The sequence below is a fragment of the Sebastes umbrosus genome, chromosome 1 (genome assembly GCF_015220745.1).
Source record: "Sebastes umbrosus isolate fSebUmb1 chromosome 1, fSebUmb1.pri, whole genome shotgun sequence".
In the NCBI taxonomy this organism is placed as follows: Eukaryota; Metazoa; Chordata; class Actinopteri; order Perciformes; family Sebastidae; genus Sebastes; species Sebastes umbrosus.
In genome coordinates this window covers 605433-627584 of record NC_051269.1, presented here as the reverse complement: position 1 = coordinate 627584, position 22152 = coordinate 605433, and the positions used below count along the sequence as shown (strand labels likewise).

Sequence of the window (22152 nt, the reverse complement as noted above, 5' to 3'; positions counted from 1 at the left end):
TGCTACAGACCTGTAGGGGCTCTGAGGGCTGTGGTCTGGCGTGATGGCGGTGTGTGACGGGTTGGACAGGTAGCTGATCAGAGACACGCCTCCTCTGTTCTGTCGACTTTTAGACACCAGAGATGGGAGGGAACCTTCGCCATCCTGCAGCTCACGCATCATGGACTGCAGAGGACGGAGGACAACCACAGATATCAATGTTAATATCACTGTTTAAAGCCACGACGGGCTGTAACTGAAGTCATGTTGTCACAGTTAATGCTTGATGTAATGATGGTGATGATGGAATATGATTGACTTCTAACTTCAGGTTGTTGCTTCACCCCAAGACAAACTGAATTAAACATTCCTACTTCCAGTCATATGAAAGACAGGTTTTACTGCACAGTCCATGTTCATCATGTCATCACTGAAAGCTAATGTGATCTACAGACTACAGCAGAAAATTCATTATTTTACATTAAGAACCATATTGTCACAAGGAAATCATAAAACTGCTGCAATAGTTCCAAATTAAAAGCCCTCTTTTCTTTTGTTCCTCAGTTTTTAAACTTAACTTAATTTAAATACTTAACTGCACTGGTTACCAACCTGTGGGTCCTGGCCCCCACTGGGGGTTGCCAAAACTTCACAGGGGGTTACAAGGCCTTTTTGATTTCAAGGAGTGTAATGGCACATTCACACCAAAAGCGAAGCAACCTTTTTAACGCGGCGTGAGTCCCTACAAAGTCAATGCCAAGAGGCAAATAGAAGCAAATTTGCGCCGGTCGACGCGAATGATGCAATTTTGCGTGATCGTATTGCGTCATTCACGCCGGGAGTTGAAATACTTCAACTGCAGCGATAATTCTTGTGTCTTTGTGTGGTGAAAGCCTCTCAGCGTTGAGATTGTCCTCCTGTCCTCACTGACGTCCTGACGTTGTTGAATCAGAAATGGAGGATAAATAAATCTTGTATGTGTCTGTGGTCACCCAGAGCTACGATAGTCCATCATCTCTGTACAGAGACCGGACCAAACTCTGTGTAGAAACCACAGACCGTCTACGGTAGAAACAACAACGTCTCTAGATGACGTCATGTTGAGTGTTGATGGAGCAGCTGCATAGCCTGCCACTGATCCATCCAGACTCCATTCAGAAAGCAAGCATTTTAAAAGTTGTTAGCTTGTCGTCATGGTAACAGACCTGACAAAACATGAGTTCAGACTTTTTACTAATAAGCATCATTATGTAGTTATTTCAGCATCACTTTGATCTGTTTATTGATATTTTGCATTGATTGTTTATTCCTTTTGCAGTACTCCATGTTGTGGCCATTAAAGCCCTTTGAATTAGAGGATGAGGGAACAGATAGAGGTACTGTGGGTATACTGTTTTCTCAGTGAAGGAGGGGGTGTATACTCACTATGAAGTATTTCTCAGTGAAGTAGGGGGTGTATACTCACTATGAAGTATTTCTGCTCACTATGAAGTATTTCTACTCACTATGAAGTATTTCTCAGTGAAGGAGGGGGTACTCGGTGCCGTCCAGCTGTAGACTGAGCTCTTCCTGCTGGACACTGACGTCCTGCTGATGGACAGCGGTCTCATCTTCTCAGCGCTGTCAAACGGACTGCAGGTACACACACAAACACACACACACACACACACACACACTGAATATATTAAAATACATCGTTACACAAACATGCAGAATATTACAGCTATCCAACACATTTCTTCCTCATATATTATTACTGCTCTCATGAGTGAGTTTCCAGATGTTTCAAGATGTGATAAATGGCTCATCCTGTACCTTTCCTTACTGTGAGGTAATCCTGACAGTATGCTGTGTACATTTACTGTTTCTGTGACTAAACCTGTCTTATAGTTATTATCAGTCACAGTTAATTATACAGGTGTTATGCTTTTGTGGATCACATCATTTTACCGGCCCATGAGCTCACTGAATTTATGTGTTTGTTTGTTTTATTTACACGATTATATATTTAGGGCTGTCAAAGTAAACACCATTATAACACTTTAACACAAATTAGTTTTAACGCCACTAATTTCTTTAACGCAACTTGCAATTTTTAGGTTGTAGCGGCTCAGTTTTAAAACTAGTGTGAAGATACCTGTATCATATGAAACTAGAAAACCTGATGAATTGGAAGAAAAACTGTCATGTTAATTTTCAAAGGGGTCCCTTGACCTCTGACCTCCAGATATGTGAATGTAAATGGGTTCTATGGGTACCCACGAGTCTCCCCTTTACAGACATGCCCACTTTATGATAATCAAATGCAGTCCGAGTACGAGCACAGCAGTGTTTTGTGAGTGTGTGAATTTGGCAGCTTTGTGTGATTTTCCTTCTCTCCGGGGAGAATCCATGAAACGTTCTCCACCTGGCTTCTCTTCTCTAAGCCCTGAAATGTGATCTGTCGTAGTGCAAGGGTACAGCATTGTGTGTGTGTGTGTGTGTGTGTGTGTGTGTGTGAGATGTACATTCTGTATTCAATGAGCTGCACGGCGACAGCTGGCTCAGGTTAGAGGAGGCAGAGAAAGAAAAAAATAACAGATTCTGCAGGACGGCTGATGTGAATCTATAATCATAATAATTTGTTGTTTGTTGCTTGGCCTTGTTTTACTGTTCTGAGCTTTAGTGCTGGACCATCCACCTCCATCTAATGATTCTATACTATCACCATACTTGGGTGCTGATTTGATATGTGTTGTGATTTTTAAGTATTGTGATACTTGTTTACCACTAGACCATGGGAACAAGTTGAATCATACACTTCTAAAATGTTAGATTTTCTGCATGTACTGTATGTAGCCAGAGATGTCCTGAAGTCAAATATATCAGTCATTGTCAGGAATTATTTATCACAGTTTTTTTATCCAGCAACCCAAAAATCAAAGAATAAAGACATTTCCCTCACAGATTAGTGGTATTTTCTTCTTAATTTATAAGGGACATGTAATGTTTTATACTTCTGCTGAATATAATCAATCAATCTTATTTCCATAGATGTATTTTGTATATACAGTTCCCTTTGTTAACACCTTATTTTGAAAAGCGGACGTAGTCCCACGTGTCTACTTCCTCTAACTTCTCCAAGGTGGTCTCTAGCTCTCCCGTCAGCTCCGTTCTCTTTATCCATCCATGATCAGCTCCATCGGGGCCGTTTGTTTTGGTTGACGGATACGGAACGGATATGACGTCACGTTACTCAGACTACAACAATAAAAGCGGTAACTTCATTCTACCTCCACATAGACTCAGATGAAGCAAATATATCGATTCTGGCGTTAAAACATCTTTTTCAAAATTGTAAAAAACTAAAAATCGTGATACATCCATAGGAGAATGGATTTTTTTCCGTCCCTAGTGATCATGATGTAAAGTGACGGTAAAGAAGCTGGACTGGGAGAGACTAACATTGTCTCCCAGCGGTAGTCCTTCTTCATTGGGCTCGTATGGGAGGAAACTGTATCTGATTGTTTGTTTACCGTCATGTGACTCATCATCACTTGGTGACACAGAACGAGGCGCCGCCACACTTCTGAGATCAGAGAAGACGTTCTCATATTTTACGCTACAGATTTAATTTCCTTACACACTCTGTCCAAACCTATTCCCCCGTCACATCATCCAGTTATTCTACCGTCCTTCTGGGAAAATCACTGCTTTCACTTCACCTTCCCATCAACCCCCGTCCACGCTGGAGGAAATGCCTCTGCGCTCGACGTCATGGCGCTCTTTGCCACCAGCTCATTTGTTATTTTTTTACATCAGGTCATGTGTATATGTGTCCTTCTTATTTGTGTTTGTTCCTACTTCCAGGTGACTTCCAGCTGCAGTTTGATGGTTCCCAGCTCCGTGATGTCCACCTGCATCAGCTGCGGCCTCGCCACAAAGAAGTCCGCGCTCGCACACGTCACCAAGCCGACCAGCAGCCAACCCAAACCCTTCGCCTCCGTCACCTGAGAGAAGAGACGTGATGGGTGAGTTACCTGATGTCTTCTACAACAAGCTCAATAAAAATAAATTAAATCTCTAATACAACAAAAATACTTAAAAAAGTACACCAGTTGGTGACCTTAAAGGTCATTAGAGGTGGAAGAAGTATTCAAATTCTTTACATAAGTAGAAATACCACAGTGTAAAAAATACCCCATTACAAGTAAGTATATAACTTTATATTCAGTGTAAAGTAGTATATAAAGTATAAAAAATAAAAGTACTCATTATGCAGTAACATTCCACCACTGCCCAGACAGAAGGGATTATGGGTGTTCTGACTTTTACTAAATCATTAAATAAAACTGTCCTCTACATGCATTAGTAAGTACATGTGTGTGTGTGTGTGTGTAACCTTGATCTCAAAGTTGTGGTGTATGTACGGGAGGAAGACCATCTCCTCTTCGTCCCAGGACTGTGTGTCGTCTGATTCGATCTTCCCTCTGATCCTCCATCGCTGGCGGCCCAACCGCACCACCACCTGGTCACGTGACATCACGGAGACATGATATCACTGGGGTGCTATAGCTCTGGTTGTCGCCTCGTTCTTCATCAGTACGTAAACATCAATAAAACAAACACAGTGATGCTTCAGAAGCTCACCTCGTACTGGTCTCCAGGGCAGAGCCGAGCAAAACCGATCAGACCTGCAAGATAAAACACATTTAAATCATATATAATATTATAATAATAATTAGGATTATAGTGTGTGTGTGTGTGTGTGTGTGTACCTTTCATCTTGATGTGTAGCTCTCCTAGGAGGATTTCTAACTCTCCCTCCATAACTGACATGTCCTGCAGAGGAGAAGTTAAGGTTCAATGTCATATCTATATTTGATTAAATGTGTATGCTGTTATCACATTATATAAGTTCTAATAATATTGAAGTTCATGCAGCAGCTCATATAGATTTTGAATATATGGACTATGCTGTGGCTAATGAATGATGTAATGCAGTGGTTCTCAAACTTTTTACGCCACGTACCACCTCAGAGAATATTTGACTCTCCAAGTAGCACCATTATGACCAGGGGAGGTGGGCAATTATTTTTCCTGGGGCGCCACATAAGAAACCCAGATTGTTGACGGGAGCCAAACAAATTCTGTCAGATGTAACCTCTATTTTATCATTACATTAACTTATAGAAAACATACTGCGCACTTATTTTTCAGCATTTATTCTACTGAAAATCACTCCAAACAGCATATTATTAAGAAAATGATATTATATGCAGGAGTTTTTGAATCATACAGGACTGACTGTTTTGGGTAGTAATGTTTCCATTAACAAAACTTAACAAAACAGAGAATCCCCCAGCATGCCAACATATAAAAACATGCACTGCAGGTCCAAAAAGCAGGGAGGGTAGCCTACTGTACACAGTATTGAACTGTACTTTGTTATTGTCATCTATAGTGGTTGTTTGCATAAAAACACACAATTCAAATGATTATTTTAATATTTGCTTTGATAAAAAAAATCTTGACCAGCTGCTTAGAGCTGTGTTAGGAAGTTAAACAGCTCATATTTCTTTCTCTAATATCTATTTTATATTGATGTGAAAACATCTCCTTTAAACAATTGGATTTATTCAAGTTTCTCACCAAAAACTACATTTTACCAGACTACATTTGAACACATCATGATAACTTTGTAATTGACCTTCGCCCAATAGTAATTTCTCCAGGGCCGACTTTGAATGCCTCATAACAATAACTTAATGGCACCTCAGTTAACGTTCGTATCTCCGGTATTTAGCCAGGTAGGACTGTGCTGCTAATGGCTGCCAACAGCTAACGTTACTATCTCTCCTCCTGTTGATTTCAACACAGGTTTGTTGTTCACAGTGTCTCTTTATCAGGGAAAAATAAGGTGCACCACCTCAGGTTTATTATCTCCATGCTGTTGAGCGCCTTTTTTTCTCTCCGCCGCGTCTCTGATCAAACAAACTGAAACATGATACAGCATGCGTATGCGTCATTGTGCAGGTTGAACTTTGGGAAAGCATCAATAAGAGGAATCGATAGTCAGAGATTCCTCCGCGTACCACTAGAGAGAGCATGCGTACCACCAGTGGTACGTGTACCATAGTTTGAGAACCACTGATGTAATGAGTCTAAGTGCCCGAATGCAGGTATGTTTTTGTTATTTATGACAGGTTATTAGTGCCATAAGGCAGTGCACGTGGGTAGAAAAGGTTTTGAATACGTGTTGCTAGAAGGATGTAGAAAAGTCTGCAAACTTTGGAGTGTCTGGCTGTGTGATATTGAGTGAGAACATGTAACCAGTAATAGAGTCCTGTATTGCCCCGTTTCCACCGCAGGAACTTTCCCCCGGAACTAAGAACCTTTTGAGGAATTCATTGCATTTCGACTGCAGGGCTACATTAAGTTCAGGGACATTTTACCCCCCAAAAAAAGTTCCTGGTCAGGGGGTAGTAGTTTCTGAAAGTACAGGAACTTTCTGGGTGGCGTTTACAGGGATGACCGTTGTTGATTGGTCAAACACACACAGCACCGCTGCTTCAACTGTACCGCTTCATTCATAAACAAGGAAGGCTGCAGAGTGAGTTTACCGCTGTGACCACCAGCAGCCTTCGTCTCATCATGATGCTTCTTCATACGTCAGCGGACTAATTGTCCTGATCTTCTCAGGTGTTTAGACCGCGGTGGAAACGCAGACAGCGGTGGGCTGAAGGAACCTTTTAGTTCCTTAAAAGTAGTTACAGGGACTAAAAGACCCGGTAACTCTTGGTGGAAACCCGGCTCATGTAGGAATGGAGCATCAAGTTGATAATGACGTAACTTTGGATCATTACCTTCCGTGGTGTTGTAAAATAAACACCAATATTTTGGGTTTTCACTTGACAGTTGGATTTAACTCAATGGAAGTCAAAACGAAGATACTTTGCAGTCTTCATCATGACACAACAGATATATTGTTGACGGCAACATTTCTGTCCCGGTGACATCAGAACTCAGACGGAGGTGAATGTGGTGGTTTCAGTACCTGCAGGCTGTGTCGGTGGTTGCGACTGAGCTCCAGCAGACTGTCTCTGGAGGCTCTGCTGGACGGAGACAGAGAGAAGGCTCTCTTCATGTTCACCACTCCCTGACACAACCTCCACTGGATGCAGTACGTCTCATACAGCTCCTCCACCTGCAGACACACACCGTGGTCAGCTACACCGTCAACACATCAACACACTGAGCTGACCTCCATCTGTTGTTGGCGCAACTTCACATGGACTGATAGTGTTGTTACTTCCTCAGGCCTTCCAGTCATTGCCGTTCTCTACCTGTCCACCATCTCACCTGCTCACCTGTTCCTCATTCCCTAATCACCCCCCACAGTATTTATACCAGCCCATCTCCTTACCCGTCCCTGTTGGGACCAGCTCCCCAGTAAGCGTGGGCCTTTCTTAGACCACCTCCTACACCCTCACCCTTCCTACTTCCTAGGGCTGGGAGGATACACCTAGAGTACCTCGCGATTCGATTCTATCAGGATACTTGGGTGCTGATTCAATATGTATTGTGATTTTTGGTAAATGGTGAATGGACTTGCATTTATAAAGCACTTCTCTAGTCTTCCGACCACTCAAAGTGTTTTACACTACATGTCAGAATTCACCCATTCACACACAGATTCATACACTGATGGCAGAGGCTGCCATACAAGGTGCCAACGTTTCCTGTCCGTGACAGAGTTAGCATGCAGCTTTAGCCGTGATGTCTAGCTCTGCTTTTCCTGTCAATGTGTGAAACCCAAAGTGTTTCCATCCTTTACTGGATGTGTAGAGTTTACCACGCTGGATTTAACATGTGAGAGTGCAGGTCGAATCCATGCTGACCCTCCAACGTTTTAGACTTTCTGAGGTTTGTTTTGGTTGACGGATACGGAACGGATATGACGTCACGTTACTCAGACTACAACAATAAAAGCGGTAACTTCCTTCTACCTCCACATAGACTCAACTGAAGCAAATATATTGATTACGGCATTAAAACATCTATTTAGAAATCGTTAAAAAAATTGTCATACATAGTTTACAGTATATGTAGTATATTCACTGAATCACTGAACCGTCCTGTCTGCCTGGATTGTCTTCATCATTTCCTCACCCTCACCTGCCCGACACAAAGCTGTTAAATGTTCTCCATATCTTTAATTTTAAAAAACACAGAAATATCGCCTCAACCTGAGAAAAAACCTTGAACTAAAAAGACGAGACGGTGTAGATGTGATGTTTACCTTGCTGATCTGAAATTCTAATCTCCGTATGTATCTCTCCAGGGCTCTGATCTCCTGTGAAAGCAACAATATGATGGCTGAGTTTCACTGTTTGTATCGGTTTATTATATTATACATTCATCTATACAGTATGACAGCAGGCTGGACCATAGTTAGATAAAACAATGAGAAACTTACCTTCTCCAGATCATAGAGAAAGGCCTGGAAACACAGAAAATACATCATCATCATCATCATCATCATCATCATCATCATCATCATCATCTCCATTATTATCATTTAAACCAAACTATCCCCTGACTCTTCCTCTCTCTTCCTCCTCACCAGTCTGGAGTTTCTCTTGGTCTCTCTCTGCTGTGAAGACAGGAAGTCCATCTCTGCCTGGTGACCCTCCAGGTACTCCCTGCAAACACCAACATTCAGTAGATTCTGCGTTTTTTCACATTAAACTCACATTACAGTTGAGTTGGACCAAAGCACACTTGGTGATTGTTGGAAAGAGTGACTACGACGGTTTAGGTGAGTCTTATTTTGTTTCTGTCCAGTTTCAATTAAGTGTTTTAAGATGCTCCGCTACGTACAGATGATCTCAACATAAACACAAATACACGTGGATGATGGTGCAAGCTGAACGGGGGGGCGGGGGGGGATCGTACTTGGGCAGCTTTGCGGAGGTATGCGCTCTCCGCATTCTAGTTAGCAGTGTAACCTTGATTATGGAGAGGGCTGTTAGTGAAACACCTCAAGCTGGACTTCCTTCCTGTTAGCGAATACAAGGGATTGCGGAGCTTTTATTGTGACGGTAAAGAGGAAGTGTAATGTGTATAAAGTGAAAGTAAAGACAGTAGCATGTTCAAGCCGCTGTCTCATCGTGTCCTTATTCCACATAATAAATAAGTATAAACGCACATAAAAGGCCGCTCGGTTACAGTAGTATTATCACTTTTCTTGTCCTTATTGTCCTAATGCCTATTGGCTATTAATTTGAAAAAGAATGAAAATAAAGTAAATTTAGTCCACTGAAGACTGAAGGGTGGTGGCGGGCCCAATTTTTTTTTTTAAAAAGCATTAATTGTATTAAGATTAAAGCAGATTAAACCTTATTGGCGTGTGACGCCTTGTGACAGGATTCAGATATGTGTCAGTAGTAAGTGGTTCCACCAGAGAGACATTTCCCCTCTAAACTTCTCACATGGTTTCATGTTATATGTTATATTTCTGGTTATAGTAGGGCTGTCAAAGTTTACGCGATAATGACGCGTTAACGCAAATTTGTTTTAATGCCACTAATTTCTTTAACGTATTAATACAACTTGTGATTTTTTTAAAGCTAGAGTGAAGATACTGGTACTATATGAAACTAGAAAAACCTGATGAATCCATCGTTACCAACCATGTCATACTAGTTTGTTGTGAAGGTTGATAAATAACGCTCCAAACTTACACTCAATTTTGGCGAGGAAAAACTGGCATGGCCATTTTGGAAGGGGTCCCTTGACCTCTGACCTCCCATGTTGAAAAAAGTATTGAATACTTGACAAATCTCCCTTTAAGGTACATTTTAAACAAATATAAATGTGTGATTAATTTGCGATTAATCACCATTAACTGTGGATAATTATTTGATTAATTGTGTTTAAATATTTTAATCGATTGCAGCCCTAGCTTGAATACATAGAAACTGTCCAATTTGTTTTACCAGAAACAAAGATTTGATAAAGGTACAAAAATAATCCAACATAAATGTGTATCGGACTTTTTCATTTTCTTCTTCTTCTCTCCCATTAATCATCTGACGACCCCTCAGATTTATCTGGTGACCCTTTGGAGGGGCCCGTCCCCTAGGTTGGGACCCACTGGACTAAACTAGCTAACTGTATATAAAGTAGATAAACTGGCTCCACCTGCAGCCGCTGCAGCAGTAACATGATGCTCTAACATTGATGCTTCAACTATCTAATAATGTCATTTTATTTTGATTTATATATCACTAACATTTACTTTTACTTTAGTATTGGTACTTAAAGTATCTGAGTACTTCTCCCAAAACTGCTTCCTACTTGTAGTATATAAGCAGTATTAAATCACACACTTTAGTATTAGTATGCATAATTTAGCTCCTGTCAGCAGTACAGTACATATTTAAGGAGGTATTTAAGGGTACATATTTAGGGGTATATTTAAGGGTATATAGGGTACATATTTAAAGGTATATCTAAGGGTATATAAGGTACATATTTAAAGGTATATTTAAGGGTATATAGGGTACATATCTAAGGGTATATTTAAGGGTATATAGGGTACATATTTAAAGGTATATTTAAGGGTATATAGGGTACATATTTAAGGGAACATATTTAAGGGTATATAGGGTACATATTTAAAGGTATATTTAAGGGTATATAGGGTACATATCTAAGGGTTTATTTAAGGGTATATAGGGTACATATTTAAGTCCACTAGTAGTAAACATACTTGAGTCCTTTGCGTAGCGCCTGGAAGACTCGGTCCACCTGATCCGGCTGCAGAGACCAGATAGCCCCGCCCCTTCTGCTGGGAGACAGGTGCATTCTGGGAGATTTAGCTCCGGTCATGGCTTTGGAGCGGAGAGAGTTACGAACAGAGGACGACCTAAAAACAGAAATATAAACATAAAGACACAGAGTGAGATAGTTACCTACATAGTACCTACATTTACCTACTGGTAAATATTGGTAAATACTGGTAAAAAGAGGTAAATACTGGTAAAAAAGATACTGGTAAAAAGAGGTAAATACTGGTAAATACTGGTAAAAAGAGGTAAATACTGGTAAAAAGAGGTAAATACTGGTAAATACTGGTAAAAGGAGGTAAATACTGGTAAAAACAGGTAAATACTGGTAAATACTGGTAAAAAGAGGTAAATACTGGTAAAAAGAGGTAAATACTGGTAAAAAAGATACTGGTAAAAAGAAGTAAATACTGGTAAAAAGAGGTAAATACTGGTAAATACTGGTAAAAAAGAGGTAAATACTGGTAAAAAGAGGTAAATACTGGTAAAAAAGAGGTAAATACTGGTAAATAGAGGTAAATACTGGTAAATACTGGTAAAAGGAGGTAAATACTGGTAAAAAGAGGTAAATACTGGTAAATACTGGTAAAAAGAGGTAAATACTGGTAAAAAGAGGTAAATACTGGTAAATACTGGTAAAAAGAGGTAAATACTGGTAAAAAGAGGTAAATACTGGTAAAGAAGATACTGGTAAATAGAGGTAAATATTGGTAAATAGAGGTAAATACTGGTAAAAAGATACTGGTAAATAGAGGTAAATACTGGTAAAGAAGATACTGGTAAATAGAGGTAAATACTGGTAAAAAAGAGATAAATACTGGTAAATACTGGTAAAAAAGAGGTAAATAGTGGTAAAAAGAGGTAAATACTGGTAAAAAGAGGTAAATACTGGTAAAAAAGATACTGGTAAAAAGAGGTAAATACTGGTAAATACTGGTAAAAAGAGGTAAATACTGGTAAAAAGAGGTAAATACTGGTAAAAAGAGGTAAATACTGGTAAATACTGGTAAAAAGAGGTAAATACTGGTAAAAAGAGGTAAATACTGGTAAAGAAGATACTGGTAAATAGAGGTAAATATTGGTAAATAGAGGTAAATACTGGTAAAAAGATACTGGTAAATAGAGGTAAATACTGGTAAAGAAGATACTGGTAAATAGAGGTAAATACTGGTAAAAAAGAGATAAATACTGGTAAATACTGGTAAAAAAGAGGTAAATAGTGGTAAAAAGAGGTAAATACTGGTAAAAAAGATACTGGTAAAAAGAGGTAAATACTGGTAAATACTGGTAAAAAGAGGTAAATACTGGTAAAAAGAGGTAAATACTGGTAAAGAAGATACTGGTAAATAGAGGTAAATACTGGTAAAAAAGAGGTAAATACTGGTAAAGAAGATACTGGTAAATAGAGGTAAATACTGGTAAAAAAGAGGTAAATACTGGTAAATACTGGTAAAAAAGAGGTAAATACTGGTAAAAAGAGGTAAATAGTGGTAAAAAGAGGTAAATACTGGTAAAAAGAGGTAAATACTGGTAAAAAAGATACTGGTAAAAACAGGTAAATACTGGTAAATACTGGTAAAAAGAGGTAAATACTGGTAAAAAGAGGTAAATACTGGTAAATACTGGTAAAAAGAGGTAAATACTGGTAAAAAAGATACTGGTAAAAAGAGGTAAATACTGGTAAATACTGTTAAAAAAGGTAAATACTGGTAAAAAGAGGTAAATACTGGTAAAAAGAGGTAAATACTGGTAAAAAGAGGTAAATACTGGTAAAAAAGATACTGGTAAAAAGAGGTAAATACTGGTAAATACTGGTAAAAAGAGGTAAATACTGGTAAAGAAGATACTGGTAAATAGAGGTAAATATTGGTAAATAGAGGTAAATACTGGTAAAAAGAGGTAAATACTGGTAAAGAAGATACTGGTAAAAATAGGTAAATACTGGTAAATACTGGTAAAAAGAAGTAAATACTGGTAAAAAGAGGTAAATACTGGTAAATAAAGGTAAATACTGGTAAAAAGAGGTAAATACTGGTAAAAATAGGTAAATACTGGTAAAAAGAGGTAAATACTGGTAAAAAGAGGTAAATACTGGTAAAGAAGATACTGGTAAATAGAGGTAAATACTGGTAAAAAAGATACTGGTAAAAAGAGGTAAATACTGGTAAATACTGGTAAAAAGAGGTAAATACTGGTAAAGAAGATACTGGTAAATAGAGGTAAATACTGGTAAAAAAGATGCTGGTAAAAAGAGGTAAATACTGGTAAATACTGGTAAAAAGAGGTAAATACTGGTAAAAAGAGGTAAATACTGGTAAAAACGATACTGGTAAAAAGAGGTAAATACTGGTAAATAAAAGATGAGATGTCACAAAGATGTGTTTGTGTCCGTGCACACATCTGTTCTGTGTTTTCATCAGACATATTTCTCACAGAATAAGCTTCACTCACATTTAGCAGACGTCCTCTGTAATTATGGACTCGGCTATAACGGTGTTTTCATGCTGTTTGATATGTGTGTGTGTTTATGTCATGTTTAAGGCCCGGGTCGTGTCACTATCAAAGCTCCATAATGAAGAATGATGGGATGGAGACCACATGGTGTCATGCTGTCAGGGCAGGAACACAGTGGAGACACTCAGGAATGAACACAGAGAGGGGGTGTGTGTGTGTGTGTGTGTGTGTGTGTGTGTGTGTGTGTGAGTGTGTGTGTGTGTGTGTGTGTGTGTGTGTGTGTGTGTGCGTGCGTGCGTGCGTGCGTGCGCGCGCGCGCGTGCGTGCGTGTGTGTGTGTGCGTTTGTGTCCATGTTTATGATGAGAACAAACAGGAAGTGCATTCCAGCGCTGCTTGTTGTCATGTCATGTCGTCCTCTCTCTCGTGGGACTGACGGTTGACATCTGTGTGTTTCTTCATTCAGAAATAACCTCTTCCAGTAAAGTCTGTGGTGCGTTCACTGTCTACCCGTCGATGAGGAACAGGCTCATCTGAGGGCGGCGGGATTTCCCTCCACACGACATGAGACAGTTTAGCTTCACGTTTTACTGCCGTCCAGAAGTCGCTTGCAGTCCAAAATGGCGGAAGTGTAGCTCTGCTGCTGGACGCTGATGTTGACATGGAACCAACTATTGACTTTCACTTCTTAGCAACATACGTTCTTTGACGTTAGTTTTCCGTCTACGTAGACGTAGATGATGACCTAAAGACCTAATTTGTTCCTCGTCATTTCTTTAGGACTGAAGCGATTTAATGTGTGTAACCATAACCTGCATTCTCATTGGCTGTAACAGCGTGTGACTCACTGTTGGCGTCCAGTCAGAGAGCTGAACCCGGTGAAGGAGCGGCTCCTGTGGACCAAACCTCCGTCTGATGGAGAGTCGAATCGCAGCTTCACCGACATCCTGCAGAGAGACGGAGAATAATTACAATGAGTACGACTTTAATTCATACATCTGTGAAAAAATCCTTAAACATTCCCCGCTGTTACGCGAAATGTTACCACCAAACGTTCCTGCCAAACATTACCGCCAAACGTTACTGCCAAACGTCAAGACTTTAACGAGAGAAATTCATCCACACCTATTTCAAAATCTAAATTACGCTTCTCACAACTATCTTCAAAGATAAACCAATCTGGAAAGGCTGCTTCAAGATTTCCAAAGATCTTCACATCACAATATTAATAGTTTGTTTATTTATTACTGAAGTTTCTTCTTGTTATTGCTTCATTCTCCTTTGCTGCTGTAACACTGCAAATGTCCCTGCTGTGGGAATAATAAAGGATTATCTTATCTTATCTTAATAAGCATCTGCCACAGGCAGGCAAATTTATTAATCGCATGATTATCCATAGTTAATCCAGATTAATCCTAAATGAATTGCACATTTTTTAATCTGTTCTAAATTAACCTTAAAGGGAGATTTGTCAAGTATTTAATACTCTTATCAACATGGGAGTGGACAAATATGCTGCTTTATGCAAATGTATGTATATATTTATTATTGTAAATCAATGAACAACACAAAACAATGACAGATATTGATCCAGAAACCCTCACAGGTACTGCATTTAGCATAAACAATATGCTCAAATCATAACATGGCAAACTGCAGCCCAACAGGCAACAACAGCTGTCAGTGTGTCAGTGTGCTGACTTGACTATGACTTGCCCCAAACTGCATGTGATTATCATAAAGTGGGCATGTCTGTAAAGGGGAGACTCGTGGGTACCCAAAGAACCCATTTACATTCACATATCTGGAGGTCAGAGGTCAAGGGACACCTTTGGAAATGGACATGACAGTTTTTCCTCGACAATGTTTAGCGTAAGTTTGGAGCGTTATTTAGCCTCCTTCACTACAAGCTGGTATGACATGGTTGGTACCGATGGATTCATCAGGTTTAATAGTTTACTATGATACCAGTACCTTCACTCTATCTTTAAAACTGAGCCGCTACAACCTAAAAATCACGAGATGCATTAATGCGTTAAAGAAATTAGTGGTGTTAAAATGAATTTACGTAGACGCGTTATTATCGCGTTAACTTTGACAGCCCTAAATTTAGTACATCAGACATTAATGTCCCCCTCAGGATGAATTGTAATAACGTTGGTGACTTTTCCAACATCATCTGTTAAAGCTGCTCAGTGAGGTGATCCAGGTTCCTCTCTGCATGATGCATTTATTCACTTCACTGTTCTTTTTTTGACAAACGGCTCCAAACAAAAAGATGTTTTGTTCCACATGATGGATAATAATAGCAAAGTGTCGGTTGTAGTTGTGGCCGACTGCGTCTTTAACTTTATCTGCATGAAATACCATTCAGACAAAATAATATTATTCTATGAGAAAGTGACCCCAAATGCATTTCCTTCATGACGATGAAGAGAAAACAAAACAACAAAGTGATGTTTACTGTGAATGAATCCCATAGTTGTGACACACAGGTTCACATGCTGCGTGTAAGTGAACAATAACAGCCAGTCTGGATGCCATCTGCTCCGTCTGAGGTTGGTTGAAGCTAAAAACAACATGACTATTGTTTTTGTCTACATGTTGGTCAGCTGTTTTCTCCTAAATGAGCTGCTGAAGGTGTTTCTGATGGTTCCTCTGTGATGTGGAGGAGAGGATCTCAGAGCTAGTCTGAACATCATGACCATCTGGCTCCGTCCGTTTCCTCTGCTTGTTTATTTATCATTTCTGCAGGTCGTCTTCATGTTCAAATCTGAAATCTAAACCGATAGCATGAGCAGAAACCTGTAGTTCAGAGTGACCCAGTTTGGAGTCCTGACCCAGATTGTAGAACACACTCTGGTCCTGATGCCAGAACCAACAGAGTCACCAGCAACCAGACATAACACACACGGGGATGGAGAAACCAGGTCTGATGGTTCTGAACCAACGTTAGCTTTAGCTTATGTGTCTGCCTATTAATAGTAAATCTTGTTTCAGGTGAGGACGCTGTGACCAGACTCTGAATCACTCTGACAGAACCTCCTCTGACCGGTAGGTCCACTTTTATACTTGTTAACACAAACTCGTCTCCCTCCATCGCAGATATTTATGATTGCTTTAAAGCTGCAGTGGGTAGAAATGGAGCAAGTATGATTTAAAAAAAGTTATTTATATAAATGGTCACTATATCCTGACAGTAGTGCATGAGACAGGTAATCTGAAAACGATCATGTTTCTTTGTGTCCTCCGGACAGAGCGGAAGAAAACAAACAGTCAGAGCTGATCTGAGGTCTGCTGTCCAGCTGCCATCTCTGAGCCGGCTGTCAATCACTCACAAACTCCGACCAAACGGTCAAACTAGGCAGCGCTGATCAGATATGAATCATTATTCTGTTACTGTAATGTCTATTTCTCTCCTCAGATGTTCTCAGAATCATCTTGTAGTGTACAGTTTAGCTGTAAAATGAGAGAGTTTGTGACCCGGCATACTAAAATATCTCACATACTGTTTTAACTCTTTTACTAAATAACATGTTAGTGTGGAAGTTAAGACGCTACCCTAACCCTACGCTACCAATATCTGAAATGAGAAGTCAATGTGGGAGGAGGGAGGGGTGACGTGTGTGTGTGTGTGTGTGTGTGTTTGTGTGTGTGTGTGTGTGTGTGTGTGTTGAAGGGTGTCTGGAGGCAGATCTGGTCTAAAAAAATTTGCCTTGACCTGCAAGTGATTTACGGGGTCCCATGTGGTGACGAGGTGGGAGGTTGGGGCCTCTCTGAGTGTGTGTGTGTGTGTGTGTTGGGGGGGCGCAGCAGACCCTCACAAGGGGCCTGTACATTGTCTGTGGTGGCAAACACACACACACACACACACACACACACACACACACACACACACACACAATGGTAATCACTCTCCTTCAGCTCACCATAATTAGCCTCATTTCCACGCTGCGTTTCACTCCGTAGTGCTCAGTTCCTTCTCTCAGTCGCAGTGAGACCGGTTTGTTAGTGATGGCAGATTCAAACTTTCAGGATCCTGAAACATGTGATGTGTTTCTATCCACTATTATTATACGAGTATTAGGAGCTGGTTTATTGAGATAAACAGCTGGTGGTGCTAATTTTCCAATCTGGTGCCATTAAACCACTGCAGAAGAAGAAGAGGGCGCAACGAATTGATTTAATCAACCAGTCAAAGTCAGACGGCAACCTCCGGGTCTGTGAAGCCGACGCTGAAGTACCTTAAACCTGCATTCTGTATACCTGTATCAATATATCTGTATCAAGACAGCAGGGTCGCCCCGTGCTGGCTTGATTTATTACCTCAGTCAACATTGTTAACATGAGTTTATGGTCTCAATACAGCATGATGTTCATTTAGTAAATTATGGACCCATTTAGAGTCAGATAGACCATAAAGCAGGGGATGCTTTAGGGTGGGCTACCTTGTGATTGACGGGTCGCTGCTACGGCATTGTCCGGTCTGGGAGTTGTCTGTGTTTTAGTCTTAGAACTTTAACCCTTTCACAGTGTGTTTTCACTTCATCAACGTTAATTATAACATATCGGTCTCCTAAAAATGTCTTATTCAGCGTTCGGTTGCACTTAGCTCCACCCTCTCGTGTCACTTCTGGTTGCAAAAAAACAAGATGGAGACGGACAAAAACCAAGATGACGAGGGCCAAAAAACAATATGGCGACGGACAAAAACTAAGATGGCGACGGACAAAAACCAAGATGATGACGCCCAAAACCAAGATGGCGAGGGCCCAATACCAAGATGGCGATGTCCAAAAACTAAGATGCTGACGGCCAAAAACCAAGATGGCGACGGCCAAAAACCAAGCTGGCGAGGACCAGAAAAAAATATGACGATGGACAAAAACCAAAGATGCTGTCGGCCAAAAACCAAGATGGCGAGGACCAAAAAACAATATAGCGACGGCCCAAAACCAAGAATGAGACGGCCAAAAACCAAGATGGTGAGGGCCAATAACCAATATGGCGACGGCAAAAAAACAAGACAGTGAAGGCCAAAAACCAAGATGGCGACAGCCCAAAACCAAGATGGCGACAGCCCAAAACCAAGATGGCGACGTCCCAAAACCAAGATGGAGACGGCCAAAAACCAAGATGGAGACGACCAAAAACCAAAGAGTATAGAAGCAATCATCATCATCATCATCATCATCATCATCATCATCATCATCATGGCTAATTTAATGAGAGTTTTTTTATGTTTGATTGTCATGTTTTGACCCGACAGCTGATACAGTTCAGTAGATCATCTGATATAATAATAATTATAATGATCTGAGTTAATCTTTTATAAAATGAATGTTCTTTATTTCCAAGATGATAGAAGACGAAGCGTCATTATATGACATACGTTAGTACTGTGTGTGTGTGTGTGACCACCAGATGTTAAACAGCTGCAGTCTGTTTGGATTCATATCAAAACAAACTGAGGAGCGTCCTGTATGAACGGTCTGCTGGGTCCTAGTGCCGATCTGTGTTTCGGGGGTCTGGTTCCCTCTCTTAGAGCCCCCCCACTCCTCCCTCTTTCATGTCTGCGTTAGTGGAAACATGTTTCTAGTTATCGTATCTTCTCCTCTTGTTAGTGGTTTGTACCCCCCACCCCCACCTCGTCTCTCTCTCAGATCATCTGTGATCATTAGAAGCAGCTTTAAATCTCTCTGAATGCTCTTGAGGGACGTCGCAAATTTCCAAGTAAACAGAATCCATGAACCATCTTTTATCGTATTAAGAGCAGCAAAGGAACAAATGTGTCTCAGTATGGAGACGTTAACTACTGGATCAGAGAGACATAAAGAGAGGAGGAGGAGAAAAAGAAGAAACTATAGATCAGCTTCTTCTGTTGTTTCAGTTTCAGATCATCTCTGACTCTCAGACCTTTGGCTCTCTGCCAGCTCGAACATGATTGGTTCATGTTGAAGGGGTCAGAGGTCACAGATGACTCATGTCCCCCTGGGGTGAACAACTATGCTGCTCTGGATGGAAGCACACACAAACACACACACACACACACACACACACACACTCACATTGTGTGTATTGTATAACGTCTAGTTCACACTACACGACTTTAACCCTGATGATCCACTCAACGACTGTTTTTAGAGATCGCTGATAAAAGCCTCAGATCAGAGACAAATCAGCGGCGGAGCGCCATGAGTGAACTGTTGAAGGACGCGAGCTAAGAGGCTCAGCGGTGACACATCCCAGATATCTAACATGATAGATATCTGGACCCGTCAGGGAGCTACAGCCAATAAGAGCACGAGACACGGGTTGAGGGGAACCCTGGCGAAGGGGTCGACGGTAACAACAGGAACTTTAAGTTGTTGTTGCTCCTATAGGCTGTTGGATGTTTGCATGATTAAACAGTAAAGACATGTGGAAACAGGCTGTTATGTACGTGTTTTACTTAGTTTACCCAACCGTGATGTTTTTCCTAAACCTAAGTGAGTGTTTTTGCCGCCCCCTGCTGGTACTGCACCTTCATACAGGCGTGTAATATTCACGCCTCGGCGAGGCAAGACGTGACGCTGACACGCTGTCCTCTGGTTGACAGACGGGTCTAGTACACGCTTCGGTATGATATGGGGTTGTAATATCACTTTTTGCTGTTGCTTTCACCATCTGATCTCATTTCATATTCATTCGTGGTTCTGATGATGTTGACTGAAACAACTTCATCTCTTTCACATGAACGCGCTCGTAGCTGGACTGACAACGTTAACTGAGATAACCAGCTGGGATCACCAATGTTAGACTCAAACCCAAAGAGATCTAGACGGCTGTAAGTTAAACCTGCTTCCTGGTTCAGGCCTCTGGCAATGAGGTATCAACACGCTTTATGCAACTTTAGATGACATTAGTCCAATAATGATCCATGATCTTCTAAGCTAGCTAGTAGTTTAGAAGAGAAAAGGCTGGACAAGATCTTTCTTCTTCTTCTTTATCCAGTTCAACGTTGCATCACTGACTTCTACTGTTTATCTTTCTTCTTGATCTGCTCACTAAGCATTATGGGAACGCCTTGAGGCTGAGAGGGGGGTTGGATCCTGCTGGACAAACTGAACACATAATGATCCACTTCTAATGTCCATCAGACCCACAGCTGAGGGGTTCTGTTTTCAGGTCATCACATCATTGTGGTTTTAAGAGAGTGAATTGGTTCTGAACTGGAGTTCTGTTAACAGCTTCAAACATCTGTTAATAGCTTTCAACATCTGTTAACAGCTTTCAAGTCAGAGATAATGTACAGCGAGCCGGTCATTTGTTGTGAAAGAATCCCCAACAGGGCGCGAAGCAGAGGGCTGTACATTATCACGCTTATTACACGGCTACTTAACGAAGAAATCAATAATTTGACACAAAAACGGTCCTCCAGAGTCCAACATCAGAACTGTGTCCATAGCAACAGTCTGCTATACATAGCAACGGTCTGTTATACGTAGCAATGTTCAACACAGCCGTATAATAACATCTGTTAACGGGTTTAGATTCAGGGCAGAGAGGAAAGAAGTGAGACGGAGGAGGTGAGAGGGAGGAGGGGAAGGAGGTTAAATAACGCTCCAACCTTGACCTCTGACCTCCAGATCAGTGAATGTAAATGGGTTCTATGGGTACCCACGAGTCTCCCTTTTACAGACATGCCCACTTTATGATAATCACATGCAGTTTGGGGGCAAGTCATAGTCAAGTCAGCACACTGACACACTGACAGCTGTTGTTGCCTGTTGGGCTGCAGTTTGCCATGTTATGATTTGAGCATATTGTTTTATGCTAAATGCAGTACCTGTGAGGGTTTCTGGATCAATATCTGACATTGTTTTGTGTTGTTCATTGATTTACAATAATAAATATATACATACATTTACATAAAGCAGCATATTTGTCCACTCCCATGTTGATAAGAGGATTAAAAACTTGACAAATCTCCCTTTAAGGTTCATTTAGAACAGATAAAAAATGTGTGATTAATCACAACGAACTATTTGAATGGATTGACAGCCCTATAAAATAGATTTAACCAGGTGTTGTTAGTTTACTAGCTTGGTGAAGGGAAACCATAGAGTTAATGAACTACAACTGTATGTAAACAACATGTTAATACAGTGACGGAGACTCAGGAGGACAGACAGCATTCAGGTCTTCTTCAGGAAGTTAAAGGACAGAAGAGAGACGAGTTGTCACTTCTCTGGTTTCATGTTTCAGTCGGACATTTTTCACATCTTCTCTCATTTCTTTATCTCTCTCTCCTGTCTTTATCTCTCTCTCTATCTGTCTCCATCTCTTTCTCTGTCTCCATCTCTCTCTCTGTCTCCATCACTATCTCTGTCTCCATCTCTCTCTCTGTCTCCATCACTCTCTCTGTCTCCATCTCTCTCTGTCTCCATCACTCTCTCTGTCTCCATCTCTCTCTCTGTCTCCATCACTCTCTCTGTCTCCATCACTCTCTCTGTCTCCATCACTCTCTCTGTCTCCATCTCTCTCTCAGGGTGCTTTCACATCAGGGACCCAGGCCCGGATCCGAGTACAGTTGTCCCCAAAGTCCAGTTCGATTGATTAGTGTGAACGCTCCATACCGTACTCGGGTACGGTTCGTCGATCCTTACTCCAGTCCACTTGAAAAGGTGGTCTGGAGTACGGACCATGTGGACTCGGGTACGGTTAGCATCAGGTGTGAAAGCCAAGTACAGTACCAAAACACGGAAGTTGACAGCTATTTAACGCGAGTAACGTTAGCAGTTAGCGAGTAGTTTTGAAAGGGCAGGCTTTTTCAACGCCGCCGGTCTCCTCTGAAATCTGTATACATAAACCAGTTTCATATCTACAGTATCTCTTGATCTGCCGCAG

At 40.9% G+C, this 22152-nt stretch overlaps 1 protein-coding gene across 4 annotated transcripts in view; it reads right to left on the bottom strand.

Moving 5' to 3' along the window:
- The window catches only part of ripor3 (RIPOR family member 3), a 65050-nt gene that overhangs the window by 19577 nt on the left and 23321 nt on the right, over positions 1 to 22152 (bottom strand). For 3 of the 4 annotated variants that reach the window (XR_005209015.1, XM_037786297.1, XM_037786302.1), the window contains 12 exons: positions 14112 to 14210; positions 10736 to 10891; positions 8585 to 8663; positions 8438 to 8461; positions 8261 to 8314; positions 7016 to 7165; positions 4737 to 4800; positions 4609 to 4652; positions 4361 to 4486; positions 3823 to 3968; positions 1485 to 1611; positions 11 to 165 (listed from right to left, as the gene is read on the bottom strand). Coding sequence is in view for 3 of the 4 variants with exons in the window: in XM_037786297.1 (XP_037642225.1) it covers positions 11 to 165; positions 1485 to 1611; positions 3823 to 3968; positions 4361 to 4486; positions 4609 to 4652; positions 4737 to 4800; positions 7016 to 7165; positions 8261 to 8314; positions 8438 to 8461; positions 8585 to 8663; positions 10736 to 10891; positions 14112 to 14210 (1224 nt within the window). In the remaining variant the exon portion in view is untranslated. Of the gene's footprint in view, positions 1 to 10; positions 166 to 1484; positions 1612 to 3822; positions 3969 to 4360; positions 4487 to 4608; positions 4653 to 4736; positions 4801 to 7015; positions 7166 to 8260; positions 8315 to 8437; positions 8462 to 8584; positions 8664 to 10735; positions 10892 to 13262; positions 13393 to 14111; positions 14211 to 22152 lie in introns of those variants that run through there. The other variant, XM_037786307.1, reaches the window with a different exon arrangement.